We start from the raw sequence: 18,932 nt of genomic DNA on the forward strand, positions 1-18,932 counted from the left end.
AAGGTTTCTGTCCTGAGAGACTGAAAAAATCAAGGTATTAATTATTCCACTCTGCTAGGCATGAGGAAATAAAATCCTCTAGTTATGTCACTTTGGAAATATCTACAGCAATAAATAAATACAAAGGAATACGAAGTATTTGGAAAAAACATACACAAATAAGTAAATACTAAAAAAGTAAATATAAAGTAATATCTGAAAACAATATACACATAGGTAATAAAATACAAAATAGTATCAATTGGAGTAGTGGGGAACACAAATAATAGCAGGGATATGGAAAGGTAGGATTTAAAACTTAAGTTGATTTGGAAGGAGCTGAGATTTAGAAGACAGGGTAAGCAGAGATAGCCCTCAGGAGTAGGAATAGAGGAAGAGTCTAACTTGTTTACTCAGTAGGAATGAATTATTAAAAGAATTTGTTATTTACATATGTTATTCAGTCATGGGTAATTCTTTGTGACCCCCATGGACCATATTATACATAAGGTTTTCTTGGCAAAGATACTGAAGTGATTTGTATTTCCTTCTCCAGTGAATTAAGGAAACAGGTTAAGTGGCTTGCCCAGGGTTACACAACTAGTAAGTGTCTGAGGCTGGATTTGAATTCAGGTTTTCCTGACTCCTGGCCTTTGCTCTTATGCAGCCATAAATTTATTCAATCTGTAATAAAACAATTGAGGCCAGTAACTATTAGAGGGACCTGACCCCTGCAACAAATAAGACCTTCCTTTATGGTCCAAGATTCCTACTTTCTCCTGACAACCCCTAGATCACACTAGATAGGATAGCAGATATAATCAAATTTTAAGTACCCTTTTACCTTCTTAGTTTCTCTTATTGTATCTAGGCCACTCTTAGGTATTCTAGCCTCTGGTTACATCCTCTTTCTTTAGCCTCTATGTAAGCCTATCAGTCAATGAACTGAATCATAAATCCAATATACTATGTGCAAGATACTGATGATATAAAGAAAAGATCAAACAATCCCAGCCCTCAGTTAGATTACATTTTGCCAGCTCCTTGGTTTTGAGCAAGGGAGAAGGGTAAGAGTGCCTTGAAAATAAGAAGAAAAGGATTAATTAAGGCAGTGATGATGAACCTATGGCACACATGCCAAAGATGGCAGGCAAAGTACTCTCTGTGGGCACACACACCACCCTTTCCCAGTTTGTTACTAGAAAGGCAGAGGGACTCTAGCAGAGCTGGTTCCCTCCCGCCCTCTCCACTGTACCTGATGACATTTTTCCAAATCACCCACCCCTCTGCCCAGCAACCTAATGGGAGTTCACAGAGGGTAAGGTAGGCGGCTCACAGGTGGCAGAGCTGGAGGAGTGGAGTGCTCGGGCCACTCCTCCCCCTTTCTATACTGGCTGAGGACATTCTTCACTTCACCCATTCTGCCCAGTTGCCCAATAGGAGCTTTTTCTCCCCCCCAAAACAATCCTCCTCCCCATGTGGGGTAGGAGTGGGGGGCATGGCACTCAGTCTCTAAAAGATTCACCATCACTGAATTAAGGCATAAGAAAATAGTGTAGTGCTATGGAAGTCAAAGGAAAGGAGATACACAATTTGGTTAATATTGTCAAATACCACAAAGTTTGTCAGAGTAGAAAGAAGAAAAAGACATTTGATACAGGTAAAAGAAAGTCATTGAAGAACTTAATTTTTAGAAATCATGAATTCTTTGAGAGCTGAGATTTTATAGATCCTCTTAATACTTCCCTCTCCTCTTTCAAAAATTCTAATTAGTATTAAGGCCTATTTCAAATCCCACTTTCCTGTTCCCCTAACTGTGCCAAACATGGCACAGGCAAGAAGTATTAAAGCTGCCAACCTTTGATATGTCCATATAGTGGTGTAGAGCTGGTTTATAGATCAGAAGAATTGATTGTTAAATTTTCAGCATGAGAATTTACACCTCAAAATCTTGCTATGCCTCTGGGCTCTATTTATTGCTTTGTTGATTGGCTAAACTTAAGAAAGCAATGCAGAGCATGTTAATAATTTAGAAGTGTAATATATCAAGTTTGTTTGTTTGTTTGTTTTAAACCCTTGTACTTCGGTGTATTGTCTCATAGGTGGAAGATTGGTAAGGGTGGGCAATGGGGGTCAAGTGACTTGCCCAGGGTCACACAGCTGGGAAGTGGCTAAGGCCGGGTTTGAACCTAGGACCTCCTGTCTCTAGGCCTGACTCTCACTCCACTGAGCTACCCAGCTGCCCCTGTTTGTTTGTTTTTTTAAAGACTGTTGCTAAACATTTACCAGAACACCATTGTGTCTATTTTTCTTGCTTTAAATTTTAGTTATCTTTTTATGATTATATACTAGGTTTTAAGTTCATTAAAGAAAACCAGGTCTCATATATCCCTTAATGTCTGGTAAGGTGGTTATTGCCTTATATATGGTAGATAATCAAGAAATATTTAAGTAGGGGATGCTAGGTGACTCAGTGGATAGAGAGGCAACTGGAGAAGGGAGGTTTGAAGTTCAAAACTGGATTCAGACATTTCCTAGCTATGTAACCCAAGGCAAGTCACTTAATCCCAACTGCCTAGTCCTTACCTCATTCCTGCCTTGGAACCAATACTTAGAGAAAGTTTAAAAAAGAAAGAAGAGTTGGGTGATAATCTTTGAAGCATTTAGGAGAGCTCTTGTTTGGACATGGAATATGCCTTTCCTAGAAAGTTAGTTATATAGTCTGGATGACTTCTAGGTCCTCCTAATGCTACATCTATGATGCTATGATACAAGATCCAGTTATATTAGTGACTGCTATTATCAAATTAGAAATGTATTTCTCCAGGGAAAAAAAGTCCTAATATAACAAACACACAAAAATGCAACAATCTGTAAAATGGATTTTAAAGTATATTGTAGCAATCCAGGTATACATTAATCTTGATATTATTTTAAGAGTGCTCAAAAAATGACTCTTGTATTGCTTATGATTGATTTCTGTAACCTCAAGTTAAACTGAACCTCAACCTTGCCAAATTCCTAGCCCTTCCCTAAGGCTACACTCTGGAAGACTGGTCAGTTATCTCAGACTCCTTGCCTTACCTTCAATCAATCAGCATTTGTATCAAGACCTTAGGCGTCATGGATTCCTGATCTAGATGTTTGCTCTACCTGTTATTTCAGGTTCCAACAGTTTGTATCTCCTGATGACTACATATGTATCAGAACACTTGGCTCTCCCCTTCCCCCCATATACACTTGTAACCCCAATAAAAGTAGCTAAATGACAGTTGAGAAAGAAGCTCTTGACCATCAGAGCTCTGAACCATCTAAGCTCTCAACTACCAGAGCTTACTCGCTGTCTGTCTACCTTATCCCGAAACTTTCTATGTCTGCATGTCTTTATTCTAGCCTTATGTTCTCTTTCCACTAGTTTTTAACCTGCTACTCATTTTCACTCAGTCCTTGGTTCCCCTTTCTAAGTGTCCAACCCACTAGGAATCTTGGTGGAGCTGCTGGAAGGCTTCATCTGGCGCCCAACATGGATTGACACCTGAGAGGAAGATTGCAATGCAGGACCCTGGATGGTCAAGGGACCTCAGGTGGCCTCTGGGGTCAGTCGCTGACCACTAGAAAATGGGTCAGAAACTTTCTTCTCACACTAGTTACATACGATCGCTAAAATCTTTAGTGCACAGGCAAGGATACAGAGTACCAGAAGCTAAACTTCAGGCATTGTTTAAGGTAATTTTGAAATGTGATCCCAAGTTCCTAGAAATAGGAGTACTCAATGTACAACAGTGGGACCAACTTGGACAGACTTTAAGAAAAGTGCAAGAAAAGGGACTTAGAGTTACGTCATCAGTATGGCTAACTTGGAAGGTAATTAGAACAGCACTAGAGGCAGAAACCATTCAGGAATCGTTATCCCAACCTGCCTCACTCATAGACTTCCCTTCTAACCTGAATTCCATCTATCTTGCTCCACCTATCCCTCTGATGACTTCTTTTCCTTCACAGAATCAAGCTAACTTTCAGCTTGACCTTCCCCTCAAGCCAGCTCCTGAGCTCCAGCCTTCAAAGGCTGATTCTCCAATTTAGGCTTACTGATCCTTCACCTATGATAACCTCTCCACTTTCATTTGTTCCTGCTGACTCTATCCCTCCACCATCTTACTCCCTGTCTCTTAGAGCCCATAGACTTCCTGACACTCTGCTTATTCCTCCTCCACCTTATGCAGCTTCTCTTGACTGATGAGCTGACTAGTGCTCAGCCCACACCTCTTCTTCCTCCTTCTCCACTCAATACTAACTGCAGTGTTACAATCAGCCTAAACCTAGAAGAGAAAGCAGAGAAATCAGCTTTTCCAACAGAAATTAAAGATAATCCTGAAAATGCAGAACTAAACTTAGAAAAGCAGAAAGATGTTGAATTCCAAACTCTTGAAGCTCTCAGGAATAGTGAAATTCAGTATGGTAATGCAGCTCATGACACCAAGTCACTGATAGATGAGATTAGCCAGCAATCTCTACCACCAGATTTTTGGTATGAATTAGCTGGATCTGTGCTTAATGCCAAAGATTTCATAATATGGAAGTTGTTTTTTTCAGGAATTGTGTGAGGAACAAGCTAGAATCAACAAAAAACACCATGTAAATATTACCTATGATGAATTAACTGGCACAGGTAAATTTAGAAGTCTCAATAGGCAATTGTTATATTCAGAACAAACCTTTAATCCAATTGGACTAGCTGCTGAAAGAGCATGGCATTTTGTAGTTACAAATGCTACAGATTTCTTTGAGGAGACAATTCCTCACCAAGAGGCTATAAAAGCATGCCAAGACATAAAAACTCTGGACCACAAGAATCTGATGGCAGATCAATTTAAAAAGACAAAATGTGTCTGCTTTGCCTGACACAAAGCTGGACATTTTACAGGATCCTGTCCCAAATTAAAGTTGAAGTGGACTCATAAATTTTTCAGAGTGTCCCAAAGTACAGCATTGGGCCTCACCATATCTCCCAAGAACACAGACTAGGACAGCCACAACCAAAAAGCATTTAAACTGTTTGTGGGGGCCAGCCTTGAGCCCCTCAAAAATTCAGGGCACCAGAGATCAAGTCTTTGATTCCAAAAAAATTTTAACCAGGCAGAAATTTTACTCTGACACAAAAGGCAAATGGCTTCGTGTTATCATTGGAAATCATTGCATGTGAAAAGGGGATCTTGGTTCCTATAGTAAATTCACACCACTCAGATCCAGATTCTAAGAATTGGACCCATCTATTTATTTTTTTAATTTTTTTTTTTAACCCTTAACTTCGGTGTATTGTCTCATAGATGGAAGAGTGGTAAGGGTGGGCAATGGGGGTCAAGTGACTTGCCCAGGGTTACACAGCTGGGAAGTGGCTGAGGCCGGGTTTGAACCTAGGACCTCCTGCCTCTAGGCCTGACTCTCACTCCACTGAGCTACCCAGCTGCCCCCCCATCTATTTTTTAAGAGTAGAGTCCTCATTTCTCAGGGACTAAAAACCTGCCCTGAGGTCATTGGTAAAAGTAATAAGGGAGAGATACTAGTCAGATCCAAAGCATTTCACATTTTTTCAATTGGAAATGACAAAAAACTTGCACAACCAATTCTATCTCCAAACAAATCTTTGCTAACTTTGCAGAAGTTAGTGTGAAGTCAAATTTAAAATCAAACATTTCAAATTTAAATTGGACACAGCAAATTACTAAGAAAAGATTATGTTCTAAGTGAAAAGTAAGACATTTTCTGGTATTTTTCATATATCACAGTCTCTTTGGGAAAGAGATATTTTATCTGAAGTGAATTTTAGTTTAACTACTAGTACTACAGCACAAAAATACTTTTTATTGCTTTTAATGACATCTAAAGCTAAAGTCACTGATCCAGCCACATGGTTTACTTTTAAATCTATTTGGATCTTAAAAGAAAAGTTACTCCAGCAGATTGATAAATCAATCCTGCCATGAGGATGGCATAGCATTTTTTCCTTGTGTCAAAAGCTTGTACAAATGCTTGAATTAGTGAACAGAAAATTTAAAACTTTGTACAGTTGCCTGCATGGAAAACGTAAATTGGTCAATACTTCAGAGAAAATTCAAATTGATCCAACTTTTAAATATTTAGGAACAATTGTGTTTCAACAGGCCATTAGGTCACAAAAAATAGAAATTAGCAGAAAATGTTTAAAAGGCTTGAATGACTTTCAGAAACTTTCAGATGAGATCAATTGGCATAATCATTTTTTAAAAATATATTCAGGAGAGCTGACAAATTCATTTGATACTCTAAGAAAAAATTGGGCAATCTCCTCAACGAGTGAAATTTCACCTGAGGATGAGAGAAAATTGCAGACACCTGAAACAGCTTTATCCAAAAACAAATTCTTTAGAATTAATCATGTTCAAACTTTTTTAAACTCAATTTTAAACAGGAGACACACTCTCATTGATGCATTGCATCAGAGTGACCACATTATTGGATAGATTCAAATGTTTAACCAGCAGACAAAGTTACTTATTAGTTGTTTAATACCGGCAGAGTTACTGCTTAATCGGATTACAAAAATTGGTTCTGATACTGATGTTATTCCTATCAAAATGGCACAAAAACAAGCTCATATGTTACTTGTACAGTATCTATATTGGCAAGGGTACTTTGTAAATATTCCTAGTACCAAAATCTTGCAAATTATGGATCTAATTCTGATCATTTTTTCAAAAATAACGTCATTACACCTTATTGCTGATGCTGTGAATACTTTCACTGCTGCATCAAATCAGGAGAAAGCAGAAACTATATTAGACAAACGTGTCATGTTAATGCAGGCACAGTATAGTTTTTTGCAGAAAGCAGAGTTGACTGCAATTAGACACGTGCTTAAGATTATAGCACAGACTTGTAATATCATATGTGACTTATATGTTATTTATCTGGTTGTTTGTTTAAAGGCTGAAAAAATTAAACTAATGCAAGATACAGAAATTGTTCTGTTGTTTCACACCACACAGAATGCAAAGTCAAAAGGAAAATTTTATTTGCTCTCACAATCTCCATAGACCTCAGACTGAGAGAATTTCAAAGGCAAATGGCCTAGTAACCAGTGCTTTGCAGGCATCAGGCTCACCCATATATTCCTGAGAGTGAAGGGAATGACAGACACTTCCCTTGCATATAAATCTGGTCCTTTTTTCTCTGTTATAGAATGGCAACTTCCTATAGTCTTAGCTGCAAATGGGTAAGTGCAGTATTACTGCATTGTGTCCTACAGACTAGTAGGATGGAAATTATAATTGATTAGACCCTAATACAAGGGCCTGTTATAATTTTATTTTGTTTCTTCAAAAAATTTTATATACATAGCTTTTAATATTTTGATTTTGATTTTAATGCTTTTCCTTTTCAAAAGTTTCAATTTTTTTTCTATTTGATTTTTTATTTTTTTTTCCTTCTTCTTTTTCTTTTAAAATTACTCATACAACCCCATGACTCAGCTATATATCTTGAGCTGATCTGGGTATTTCTTTCTAAATACCCATGTCAGGGGGGATTGTATTTTTATAAATCCAAGATTTTATTGTAATTTTTATAATATCCAAGATTTAATTTTTAATTTGTTTGAGAAAAATTCTCAGGGAAAGAAACTTGCTGATTCCTTAATCCAGAGAATGAACTGTTTGCAGAGAGATGCCTGAAGAACCTATATTTAATCAAGAGATCCAGAATGAACTTTGGGTTCTAATGAATGGACTGATGGGTTTTGAACAGCTACTTTAATTGTACATGTTATGCCAATAGGGGACTGCCCCCAATTGGTTTCTTGTCAACGCGCTTAGCAAAACATTGGTTTTGCTTTCTCTCTTTTCCATTTCCCTCCAATCTCTAACTATTGTAGTTAGAAGACCTTTTGTGAGTATAAGATGTTTGTGTAAAATGATCACTTGGGGTGACTAGGCACCCAATATGATCATCAGGGGGGATTGTGCAAATGGAATTAAATCTAGCCCATTCATAGTCAAAAATCTACCCATCCTAGGCATAGAAATAATGTCACCCTCACCCTCCTTAGTGGGGAGGGGAGATGAGTTACCCACACGTGACAATAAGTAACAAATCAAGAACAAGGGACTGCCCTTTGGGCAGTCCAAATCAATGTAGAGACTGCCATTTGTCCACTTGAATTAGAGGTGGACCCACAGGAAGTGAAGAAAGACACCATCTCTTTAAGTAAGTGAGTTACTTCCTGTTGAGGCAGTTCCAGCTCTGAACTTGGTGCTGAAGGATCTCCTGAGACCACAGAACGCTTACACTCTGTACTGTCATGTGGGTAAGTTAGGCTGACTTCCTTGGCCTGACTGGGCCGCTTCTAAACTCTACCTAAGCAGGTGCCAGCCTATCTGGCTGTTGGGCCTTGTGGCTTACAGCTTCATTTATTTAGCCTTTTAACCTTCTCTCTCCTGGACTAGCCTCTCCCTTTCTCTTTATTCCTATACTTTACCTTCCTGATTGTAAATAAACTCCTCAACCCGGATGCTGACTTGGGTCTGATTTAATTACGGAATCAACCTGAATTGTTGATTCCTGGCGGACACACTTTAAATATGTATCTATAAATACCTAAATTTTCCCTCTTACACAGGAAATGGTTAATTTGTATTCAATATTACATCAGAGTGCAAAATTTTGTGAACCTCAATTTTCTATACAAGTCAATGAAATTGATTGGCAATGCAAATCTTGTGTTCCTTATTCTGACACTCCTCAAGGAAGTGACTGCAGAGTTGTAAGACCTGTGTCTTTGCTAGAATTAGGCTTGTATAAAAACCTATTTGGATTGAAATTACTAAAAAAATTTACCTTTTAATTGAAAGGGAGATGTAATGATTTAGTAACCAAATAGTATGCTATAATTTGGGAATATTTGTACTTTTGCATATGCATCAATTGTATTATCCTTTGTTGAAAAACCCTTTACCTGGTAAATAATCTTGTGTACTCACACTGTGAATTTGGTTTAGGAAACTGATCTCATTTTGAGTGAGAAACATTTGGTTGGCTAAAAAACATTTCCACACGAAGTGTGAACCATCATTTTTCATTGTTCATTTTAATTTTTATCTACTATAAGGCATTTGATTTTATATTTTTTCTTTTATTTCCTTTTATTTTTCCCATTTTATTTTTTCACTATATTTTTAATACTGATGTATATGGAAATCAGTATCAAGATTTTGATTTTGTTGATTAAGCTCATTTTTCATATATTGGCCCTATTTGCTTATCCAAAAGCTTAAGGATGTAGGAATCTGCAAGCATTTGGTAAATATCATGGGATTAGTATGAATTATTGTGTCTGATTTCAGAAGGGACCGCAACAGAGCCTTTACAATTTGCCAGAAAGCCTAAGATCTAAAGAGACCTATAATCCATATGAGATGGATGGATATCGGTTGCTAAGGTCCTGGATGGAGGTAAAAGGACACAGTGTTTTGACACCCTCAAATGCAGGTCGGCCTTGTACCAAGATTCCAACTAATATCTCTTATATGGCTGGCATCTTGGTTCCACCATCCTGAAAATCTGACATAAAATCAGACAGGGAAATAAAACTTCCCTTTTGTCTTAAGACCCTTCTTTCACTTTAAGGCTTGACAACTTCCTATAGCCTTGACTGCCAGTGGATAAAATGCTATATACTATGTGTCCCACAGGTTTGTGGAACTTCTGTTTCAGATTAATTTAACCTTCTTAAGTACACATTTTCTGATTTAAAATTTAAAATTTAATTTTCCAACATTATATTTTTTTTACCAAGAATCTTTTGACTGCTAGATTTCATTTTGCAACTTTTTTCAAATTTTTAATCTTATTCCTACAGTTACTGTTTTTACTTTTTTTTTTTTTGAGATTTTCCCTTTTCTCTTTTGAATTTTTCCATTCCTTTTTTTTCCTTTAAAATTTTTAAGTTTTCTTTTAAATTACTCACTCTAATCATGTTTTAAAAAGGGGGATATGTAGCAATCCAGGTATACATTAATCTTGATATTATTTTAAGAGTGCTCAAAAAATGACTCTTGTATTGCTTATGATTGATTTCTGTAACCTTGAGTTAAACTGAACCTCAACCTTGCCAAATTCCTAGCCCTTCCCTAAGGCTACACTCTGGAAGACTGGTCAGTTATCTCAGTCTCCTTGCCTTACCTTCAATCAATCAGCATTTGTATCAAGACCTTAGGCCACATGGATTCCTGTTCTAGATTTTTGCTCTACCTGTTATTTCAGGTTCCAACAGTTTGTATCTCCTGATGACTACATATGTATCAGACCACTTGGCTCTCCCCTTCCCCCCATATACACTTGTAACCCCAATAAAAGTAGCTAAATGACAGTTGAGAAAGAAGCTCTTGACCATCAGAGCTCTTACTTGCTGTCTGTCTACCTTATCCCGAAACTTTCTATGTCTGTGTGTCTTTATTCTAGCCTTATGTTCTCTTTCCACTAGTTTTTAACCTGCTACCCATTTTCACTCAGTCCTTGGTTCCCCTTTCTAAGTGTCCAACCCACTAGGAATCTTGGTGGAGCTGCTGGACGGCTTCATATATAAACAATTTCATTATGGAGTAATAAACATAAATCAGAAAATAATACAACTGAAATATCAGTTGGTTTTGGTGCAAAGTAGGAATTTGAAATCTTTTTTTAAAAACCCTTACCTTCTGTCTTAGAATTGATACTAAGAATTGGTTTCAAAGAAGTGATATATATCTTGTCATGGCATGAGGAATATGGAAATATGTATTGCATAACAGCATTACTATAACCTATATCAGACTATTTACTGCCTTGAGGAAGAATGGGGAGGGAAGAGGGAAGAAGAGAATCTGAACTTCAAAATGTCAAATAACAGTTATCAAAAATTGATTCTGCATGTAACTTGAAAAAAAATTTAAAAGTTAAGGTAACTACTAGCTTTTATATCATGTTTTGAGGATTGCAAAATGCTTTACATACACTGTCAGAACCACTTTTAATGCTGTTAAATATTTGAGCATTTTAAATGTATGGCTAAGGCATGAAAGTCTTTTAAAAATATTTTCTAATATCTGTAGTGGGCTATGGGGTAGACAGTGCAAAAATTATCCCTATTTTATAAATTTTGAAGTTTACAGTCAAAGTCTGGATTGAAACAGAGGTATGTTGATTCCAAGTCCAGCTTTACAAGATGAATGGAAAGACAAAAAGAGGCCAGATTATGAAGTGTAATGCCAGAAATTTGGAATTTTTAAAATGTAAATAAAAAGGACACACAATTATTGGAGGGACCTGGCCCTCTTATAAATAAACAATAATTTGTTAGAGACTTGGCCCTCTCCAACAAATAGGATTCGAGACCTTTCTAACAGTCTGAGATTCTGACCTTATCTAGAGTACAGTATCCCCTTCAATACTCAGTCTTATATGCCTGGGAAGTCCGGGCAGCAGTGAGTTATTTATTTCATTGGTGGATTCCAAACTTTTGGCATTTATTACATAAGTCCTATTAACATTTTTCATGAATAATATTCAAAACATATTCATAAAATACTTTAAAAGTCCCTGTTTCACATTGCTACCAAACAATAAGGTGGGCATATAGGAACCAGCCCATCTATACCCCATCCTTATGGCAAATCAACCCATCTACACTCCATCCTCAGACCCTCTCCTCACAACACTCATTTTTAGCAACCAGTCCTGGCTACCCTACAACAGATCCTGAGCTGATATGGTTGGGTAAGGTTGTTGGTTCTTGGATCCAGCCTCTTGGCCAGAACTGCCTGGATGGATCATGAGAAAGTGACATAGGATAAATGAGCTTTTCATATATCTCAGGACTTTACATAAAGCTCGGGACATGTCTATCATATAGTGCCAAAAATGTTCAGGCCTAAGGTGAGAGCTTATTTCTCTAATCTTACAAGTCATACTGACAGGTTATTAAGCTTAATATAAGGTTTAACATAAAAGGAAAGGACCTATTCAACTATAACTTACATATAATTACTCCTAATTAAATTGTACTTTATGACTATTTTATTATCCTTAAAAGCAGTACCTAGGAACTAATATCCACCCCTATAAAATCATATTAAACTGGGCAATACTAATAAAATGATTAACCTAAGGTAGGCGGGGCCTCCTAAAATAGGGTAGGGGTCATTATTTCTCAAAAGAGCTTTAAAAACCACAAAATTTTCTATTTGGTCGAGGAGGTAATAGGGAAACAGTGGAGTTTATTGAGTGACATGATCAGACTGGAGCTTTAGAAAGATCAATTTGACATCTGAGTGGAGGACTAACAAGCTGAGAAATTTAAAGCAGGACAAAATGGATAAACAAACACAAAAATCTCTGCCCCCGGGGAAAGGGATAAAAAACTTTCCAACAGCTTTTTACCAGGAGAGCAACATAATATCAAAGTACTTGCTCTAAGTGAGTTTTTTGAAGAGAGAAAATCATTTATCCGGTCCATTGGCAGGAAAGTGAAACTAGGAAATACTTCATTCTTAAGTAACCTTTTTTTGGTTTGTTTTGAAGTTCCAGAAAGCAATAAAAAAAAAATGTGCGTTTAACAGGAAGAGAGTCCGGGAAACCCATGATTCCGGCTACTTTCTCCAGACAACTTGGGTAGAACGATCCTAGGACCTTCCGCTGGAACCAAGGAGAAAGGGAATTCGTTGCTTTTTTTGTTTTTTGTCTAATTTATGTCTTCGCTGACAAATTCATGGGCTTGCTGGCTTTAAATTTGCGGCCAAAGTTGATAAGAAACAATCTCCTCGTAGCAGGCCGAGTGGGAAAGAGCCGAGGTCGCCAAACCGCAGTGACTCGAGGAATTCCGGGGAATGATTTTCGGTTTTTAGCCCGAGTGAGTGACCTAGAATTTTTGTGGAAGCTTGGACCACAGCAGTCTCCCGGGACTCTGACACTTCAGCGGATCAAGACCGAGCCCAAAAGTCCTCCATGTGTCAAGAAGGAGAACTGGGGTTCTGGCGGTGATATGGAAGGGTCGGGTTTTGGATTCTCCTCTTCCAAGTCCCTTCCGGGGACTCAGTGGCGTGGGCAGCCTACAACGGGCGACCATGCCCTCTTTGTCACCTCCAGAACCCTTCTCTTTGTTAGCCCAGAGCCGGGTCGGTGGAATGATCAAACGCCAGCTACTCAATCCCGAGTCTAGTACTCCGCTCCCCGCCACAGCTTTAAAAGCAAATAAACAGCGGGGTGAAGTGTGAAGCACAGCAGCCTCTTCTCTGCGCAAGCCCGGGTGTCCGAGGGTTCAACTTCCTGCACGAGAAAATGTTTTCCTACGCTAGCTGCCTCAGGACGCCCAGCGACTACGCTAACCTCTAGGGCGCTGACCGGCGCGCCCACGTCCCGCCCCCTCCGCTCTCGGTGAAGGGTGGGGCGGTACATGCCTAACTCCTTCTTGAGGGACGCGGGGGCGCGCCCGTAAGCTCTGGGGGCGGGCTCTTCAGGCTGCACCTTCTTCTTCCTGTCTTCTAGCATTTCTTGAATCCGCCCCTTAGCCCTCTACCCTATCATCGGGTGCGCTGTCACGAAGAGGAGCACCCGGAACCGGCCGGCAGGTTGACAGAAAGAGACTGAAAGGGAGAGGACCGAGGAACCACCCTTCTTCCCCCTCCCTCTCTCTCTCCCCCTCCTCCGCGCGCGCGCTCTCGCCCTACACCCCCGTGACGTCCCGCGCTTAGGCGCTGTAGCCGCCTGTGCCGCTGTCATGGCGTCTACGCCTCTGTCTGAAGAGAAGCTGCCAAGATTTAGATAGAGTCGGGAGCTGGCGGCTCGGCATGGAGAACAGCCCCGAGAGCCGGCAGCTGCTAGGACACGGGGCGGAGACGGCCGCAGCGCCGGCCGCAAGGACGGTTTTTCTTGAGGGAGAGGCAGAAGAAAACAAGATCAGTACCGGGCACAGCCCAGCAGAGCCTAGCACCGCCCGCGATGGACAGGGGGCGGCGGCGGGCCCTGGGAACCGCCCGCAAACGCATTCTCCCGGGGTCACCGCTCCCGGAACCGCCGGCTCCCAGCCGGAGTTGGAGCAGAAGCACAATGGAGAAACCCCCGCGGCCTTGGAGGCGGCTCCGAGAGGACAGCACAAGGTGACCGCTGCCTCGGAGAAAGCCGAGGCCGGAGAAGGAGCGGCTCCCGCGGGGACAGATCCGCCAGCGGCGGCGGGGGATGCGGGTGGCGGCCTGAGCAGTAGCAGCCCCAGCAGCAGCAGTCCCAGCAGCAGCACCGTCCCGAGCCCTCCCGGGGAATCGCCGAGCCTGGATTCCCTGGAGTCGTTCTCCAATTTACATTCTTGTCCCAGCAGCTCTGAATTCTGCAGTGAAGACGGGCCTGAGCTCAAGGGCCCGGAGGAGGAGGAGACCGAGTCGGGAGGAGCTGCCCCTCTCTGTAAAGAGGAAGGAGAGGCCGTCCAGGTGCTGTTGGCCTCTAAGGAACGCTTCCCGGGACAGTCTGTGTATCACATCAAGTGGATCCAGTGGAAGGAAGAGAACACGCCCATTATCACCCAGAATGAAAACGGACCCTGCCCTTTGCTGGCCATCCTCAATGTATTGTTCCTGGCGTGGAAGGTATAAACCGCAGCCTTTCTATTCCCTGCAGCTTTTAAGGAAGGAAAGGTGGGGAGGAAGAAAAGAGCCCCAGGGTCAGCAGATACCCCATTCACTTTTTCTCTTTTTATATTACATGAAATGCACAACACAGGGACTCTTTCGTTGAAAGAATATTCTCAGATGAATAACAAGAGTGTTGTCCTCTGAAGCTTCCTCTTATAATAGTTTAATATTAGTTCCGATATTTTGTGTCTGTTTTTGTACAGCTGTTACTTAGTAGCTAAAGCATCTTAAACTTTACTCCCCCCACCAAAAAGAAACTTACAACTTCCTATGATCTTGCTTATGAACCTCATGCCATTTTTCAAAAAGTGTAGTATTAAGGAAAGCAAGCCATAGGTACCACTCTTTGATATTGTTTGAGCCCAAGTACTAAAGATTTTCCTATTTTAAAATTTATGGTTAATATATAGGTCATTGAATATCAGATTAAAGAAGGAAGAGCGATAGAGAAGACACATTTTTCTATTTAAGGAGAAGTCCTCGTCTTGAATTCAGAGTACTGTAGTTTCTTTCATTTCTCTATGCAAAGCCTTATGTTTTTGTTGCTTTTTGTCTCCTGTCTTGACCCATTGACTTAGATTTTTTTTAATACTGGCATTTTACTATATGCTTGCTATATATATTCTCATATATACTACAGTGTATTGCTGTCTACACCCTATATATATATTACCATCAGTAGCTAAAGAGGTTAATTAGTGATGTCAATGGTTAAAAAAATACCAAAATCCACAAAAGAAAGGAATATTAAGATATGATGAGAGCTCACAATATAAATGCCTTAATAGTTTATAGTTTTGCAAAAGAGAGAAACAGTTTACCTGTTTTAAGTAGATTATATTAATGTAAACATCTGTGTGATGATTATAGAATAGTAAAATCTCACTAATTTGAGATCAGTCAAGGTGCAGATAAAGTACAAATCAATCTTATTTATTGGTTCCCTCATTAGGAATGATACAAAAGAAGTAGAAAACAGTACCTGCCTATGGTGAACCTAACATCTATTTGACTACATAAGGTTTATTTTATTAGAACAACTAGGTTTGAATTGTGTCCTGAATTGAAGAACAGAATTTGAGTTGTCTGGGAAGAAAATACTTCAGGTGGAGGGAACAATACGAATAAAAATTTAGAAGCCACAATGAATTGAGTGTTTTGGGGTTTTATTTTTTGGTAGAATTCAGGGAATCAGGATCAATTTTAGAATAGAAGGTTGATATTTATAAAGATTGGAGAGGTAAAGTTAATTGTTTTGATCTAATAATCTCCAACCTTTTTTTTTTTGAGGAGTTGTATTTTGTAAGAGGAGGGTTACTGTAGATTCTAGAGTTAGGATGGGACATAGAAACTGTTTTAGAAATATTAATCTGAAAGTCATGTACAAAATGGATTGGAGGGTGCGGTTTGGTAACTTGGATGAATCAATTAGGCCATCACTGTAATCCAAGTATCAGAGCATGTTAGCATAGTTCAACAAATGTTTATTGGTCCAAGCATAAGATTTTGGGGAACAAAGACAAAAATGAATAAGAAACTGAATTTCTCCTGGGAGATACAATATAATATGGAAAATAAGCAAATATGAATTAATTTCAAGTAGCACATGGCTATAGGGGTCTGAAAAATATCCTCATATAAGAGATGTCCTTTGAGCTGTGCATTGAAGGAAGCTAGGGATTTTATGAGAAAGGTGAGAAGACTGGGAGTGAGATAGGGGTTCAGTAGAGAGAGGGATGGTACACAAGATAGTTATCTTCTAGACTTTCAAAGGCAATCACGTGGAAAGAGGAGAGAATACATTTCAGAAATGGAGGAAACCTTAGCTAGGAAATGGAATGTAAATTATAGGGAAGAATTTAGTCCAGTGTGACTGAAGCAGAGATCATATGAAGGAATAAAAAGGAATCATATGAAGGAATGAAATAAGATTATAAATGGTAAATGGGAGTCAGATTGTGGAGAGTTTTAATTTCCAAACAGAGGATTTATAAGCATATATATACAAGCAAAAGCAGATATTGGAAATTTAAACAAGTTTTTATTGATGTTTGTTCCAATAATTTCTCTCAGGACACCTTCCTCTTCCCCTCCCAGAGAGCCATCCTATATAAGTAGTATTTTTTAAGCCAAAAAAAAAAAATAAAAAGAGGAATCAGTATAACAGGAGTGTTTTCTCATATCTGTTCATTCTAGCAATGCTTAGTCTTTATAATTTTGCAACTTTTACTTTTAAAAGTCTTTATGTTTATATTTTGGTAGTTGTAGTGTATAGTATTTTCTTATCACTGCTTACTTCAAACTCTTATCATTTCGTGTAGAGTTTTCTGTGTTTCTCTGTATTCATCGTATCTGTCAATTCTTAGAGCATAATACGATTTCATTGCATTTATGTGTCACAGTTTGTTTAGCCATTCCCCAATTGCAGAGTATCTATTTTGTTTCTAATTCATCTCTTACAAAAAGCGCTGCTATAAATACTTTGGTTTATATAAAGGCATTCTTATTAATGACTTCCTTGGAGTATAAGCCCAGTAGTGGAATCTCTTGAGTCTTAAGAGAATTGACAATTTAGTTATTTTATCTGAAGAATTCCAGATTGCTTTCTAGAATGGTTGCATTGATTTGCAGCTCTACCAACAATGCATTATTTTGTCTGTCTTCCTACAACTGCTCCAGCATTGACTAATTTTCAGGTTCGTCTTTTTGCCAGTTTGTAATATATAAGGTGAACCTTCGGGGTTGTGACTTCTTATTGTTGTCTTGGGACATTCTTTCATGTGGTTATTAGTCTACAATTCTTTTGAGAACCTTAATAGTTTTTGACCACTTATCTGCAGACTTTTGGTCTTTTCAATTTTATATAATCAGAGTTTATCTATTTTATCTTCTGTAATTGCCTCCATCTCTTATGAAGTTAAGACAGCATCTGTCCATAGCTGTGAAAGCGATACGATCTCCTCTTCTATTTTTTTTATAGTATAATTTTTTATATAACATTTATTTATTTATTTAGGATATATAATGGAGTATAGAAAAAGTATTGGATTAAACCTAAAATTTATCCTGTAATACATAATACTATGTATTGGTTCTAAGGCAGAAGAGTGATAAGGGCTAGGCAGTGGGGGTTAAGTGACTTGCCCAGGGTCACACAGCTAGGAAGTGTCTGAGGTCAGATTTGAATCTAGGATCTCCCATCTCTAGGTCTGGCTGTTAATCTACTGAGCTACCTAGTTGCCTCCTCTCCTAGCAGTTTTTAAAAAAACTTTTTTAAACAAAGAGGGTGTTCATTTCTAAGTAATTTATGTTTCCCAGTTTATTGAACTTTGAGTTCACTGAGATCTATTTTAGATTCTCTAGTTTTTCATTGAACTGCTCTACTTTTTAAGCAATGCCAAGTGATTTTGATAACTACTATCTCCTTTTTGCCTATCTTGCAACCTTAATTTCTTTTTCTTGTCTTATTGTTATTGCTAATGTTTCACAATTATAAGTAAGAATACTGAGGAAAGTGGACATCCTTTCTTTGAGTAGGAGGGTGAAGTGGTAATATTTATATTTTAGGAATATCAATTTGACAGCTGTATGAAGAATGGGTTAGTTAACAGAGAGACTTGATACTAATAGGAAGCTATTTTTAAAAATCTAGGTGAGAGGTGTTGAGGGCCTAAACTAGCAATTTTTAGTTTATGCTGGGGGAAGTGACTCAGAACAAAAAACTAGGGACCAGCAGAATATGATGTTATATACCTGTGTAATCTCTATTATTGGGTAAACTGAGGCTGGTGATCATTTGACTTTAAGAGTTTGGAATCTCAGTAAGACTGAAACTGATCATTGTCCATACTAAGTCTGGTATTAATTAGTACAGTATAGTGAGCCGCAGAGAGGGAAGTAGGGAGATGCCCTAGGCTCCTTAGTGAGGGACAGGTTAGAAATAGAGCAGATCAAAGCTTATGTGCCAATCACCAATGGAATTCAGCTGGATTAGAAACTGCAGTTCCAGTTGGGCAAGGAAAGAAGACCCTTGTTTCAAAAGAAAAAAAAAGACCCAGTTCGAGACACATTTTAACAAGGCTTAGTGAGTAAGTAGGAAAGATAAAGGAAAAGGAAGAGTTAATTATCTTTTGGACTTCAGAACCAATATTATAGTGCCACAATTAACAGCAGGAGAAAAGTCTTAACTGTTTTTTCTTTTTTCTTTTCCTTTGTCTTTCTTTTTGTAGTGGAGGGAGAAATGAAGGTGATATAAAAACAAGT

General features: G+C 38.8%; 1 protein-coding gene across 2 annotated transcripts in view; it reads left to right on the plus strand.

Moving 5' to 3' along the window:
* The first annotated feature begins 13,745 nt into the window (after positions 1 to 13,745).
* Positions 13,746 to 18,932, plus strand: part of MINDY2 (MINDY lysine 48 deubiquitinase 2) — a 131,197-nt gene continuing 126,010 nt past the window's right edge. Inside the window, exon 1 of one of the 2 annotated variants that reach the window (XM_044665306.1) lies at positions 13,746 to 14,624. In XM_044665306.1, coding sequence (XP_044521241.1) covers positions 13,836 to 14,624 — 789 coding nt within the window. In that variant the 5' untranslated portion in view covers positions 13,746 to 13,835. The remainder of the gene's footprint in view (positions 14,625 to 18,932) is intronic. The other variant, XM_044665305.1, reaches the window with a different exon arrangement.

The sequence above is a fragment of the Gracilinanus agilis genome, chromosome 2 (genome assembly GCF_016433145.1).
Source record: "Gracilinanus agilis isolate LMUSP501 chromosome 2, AgileGrace, whole genome shotgun sequence".
Taxonomy (NCBI): domain Eukaryota; kingdom Metazoa; phylum Chordata; class Mammalia; order Didelphimorphia; family Didelphidae; genus Gracilinanus; species Gracilinanus agilis.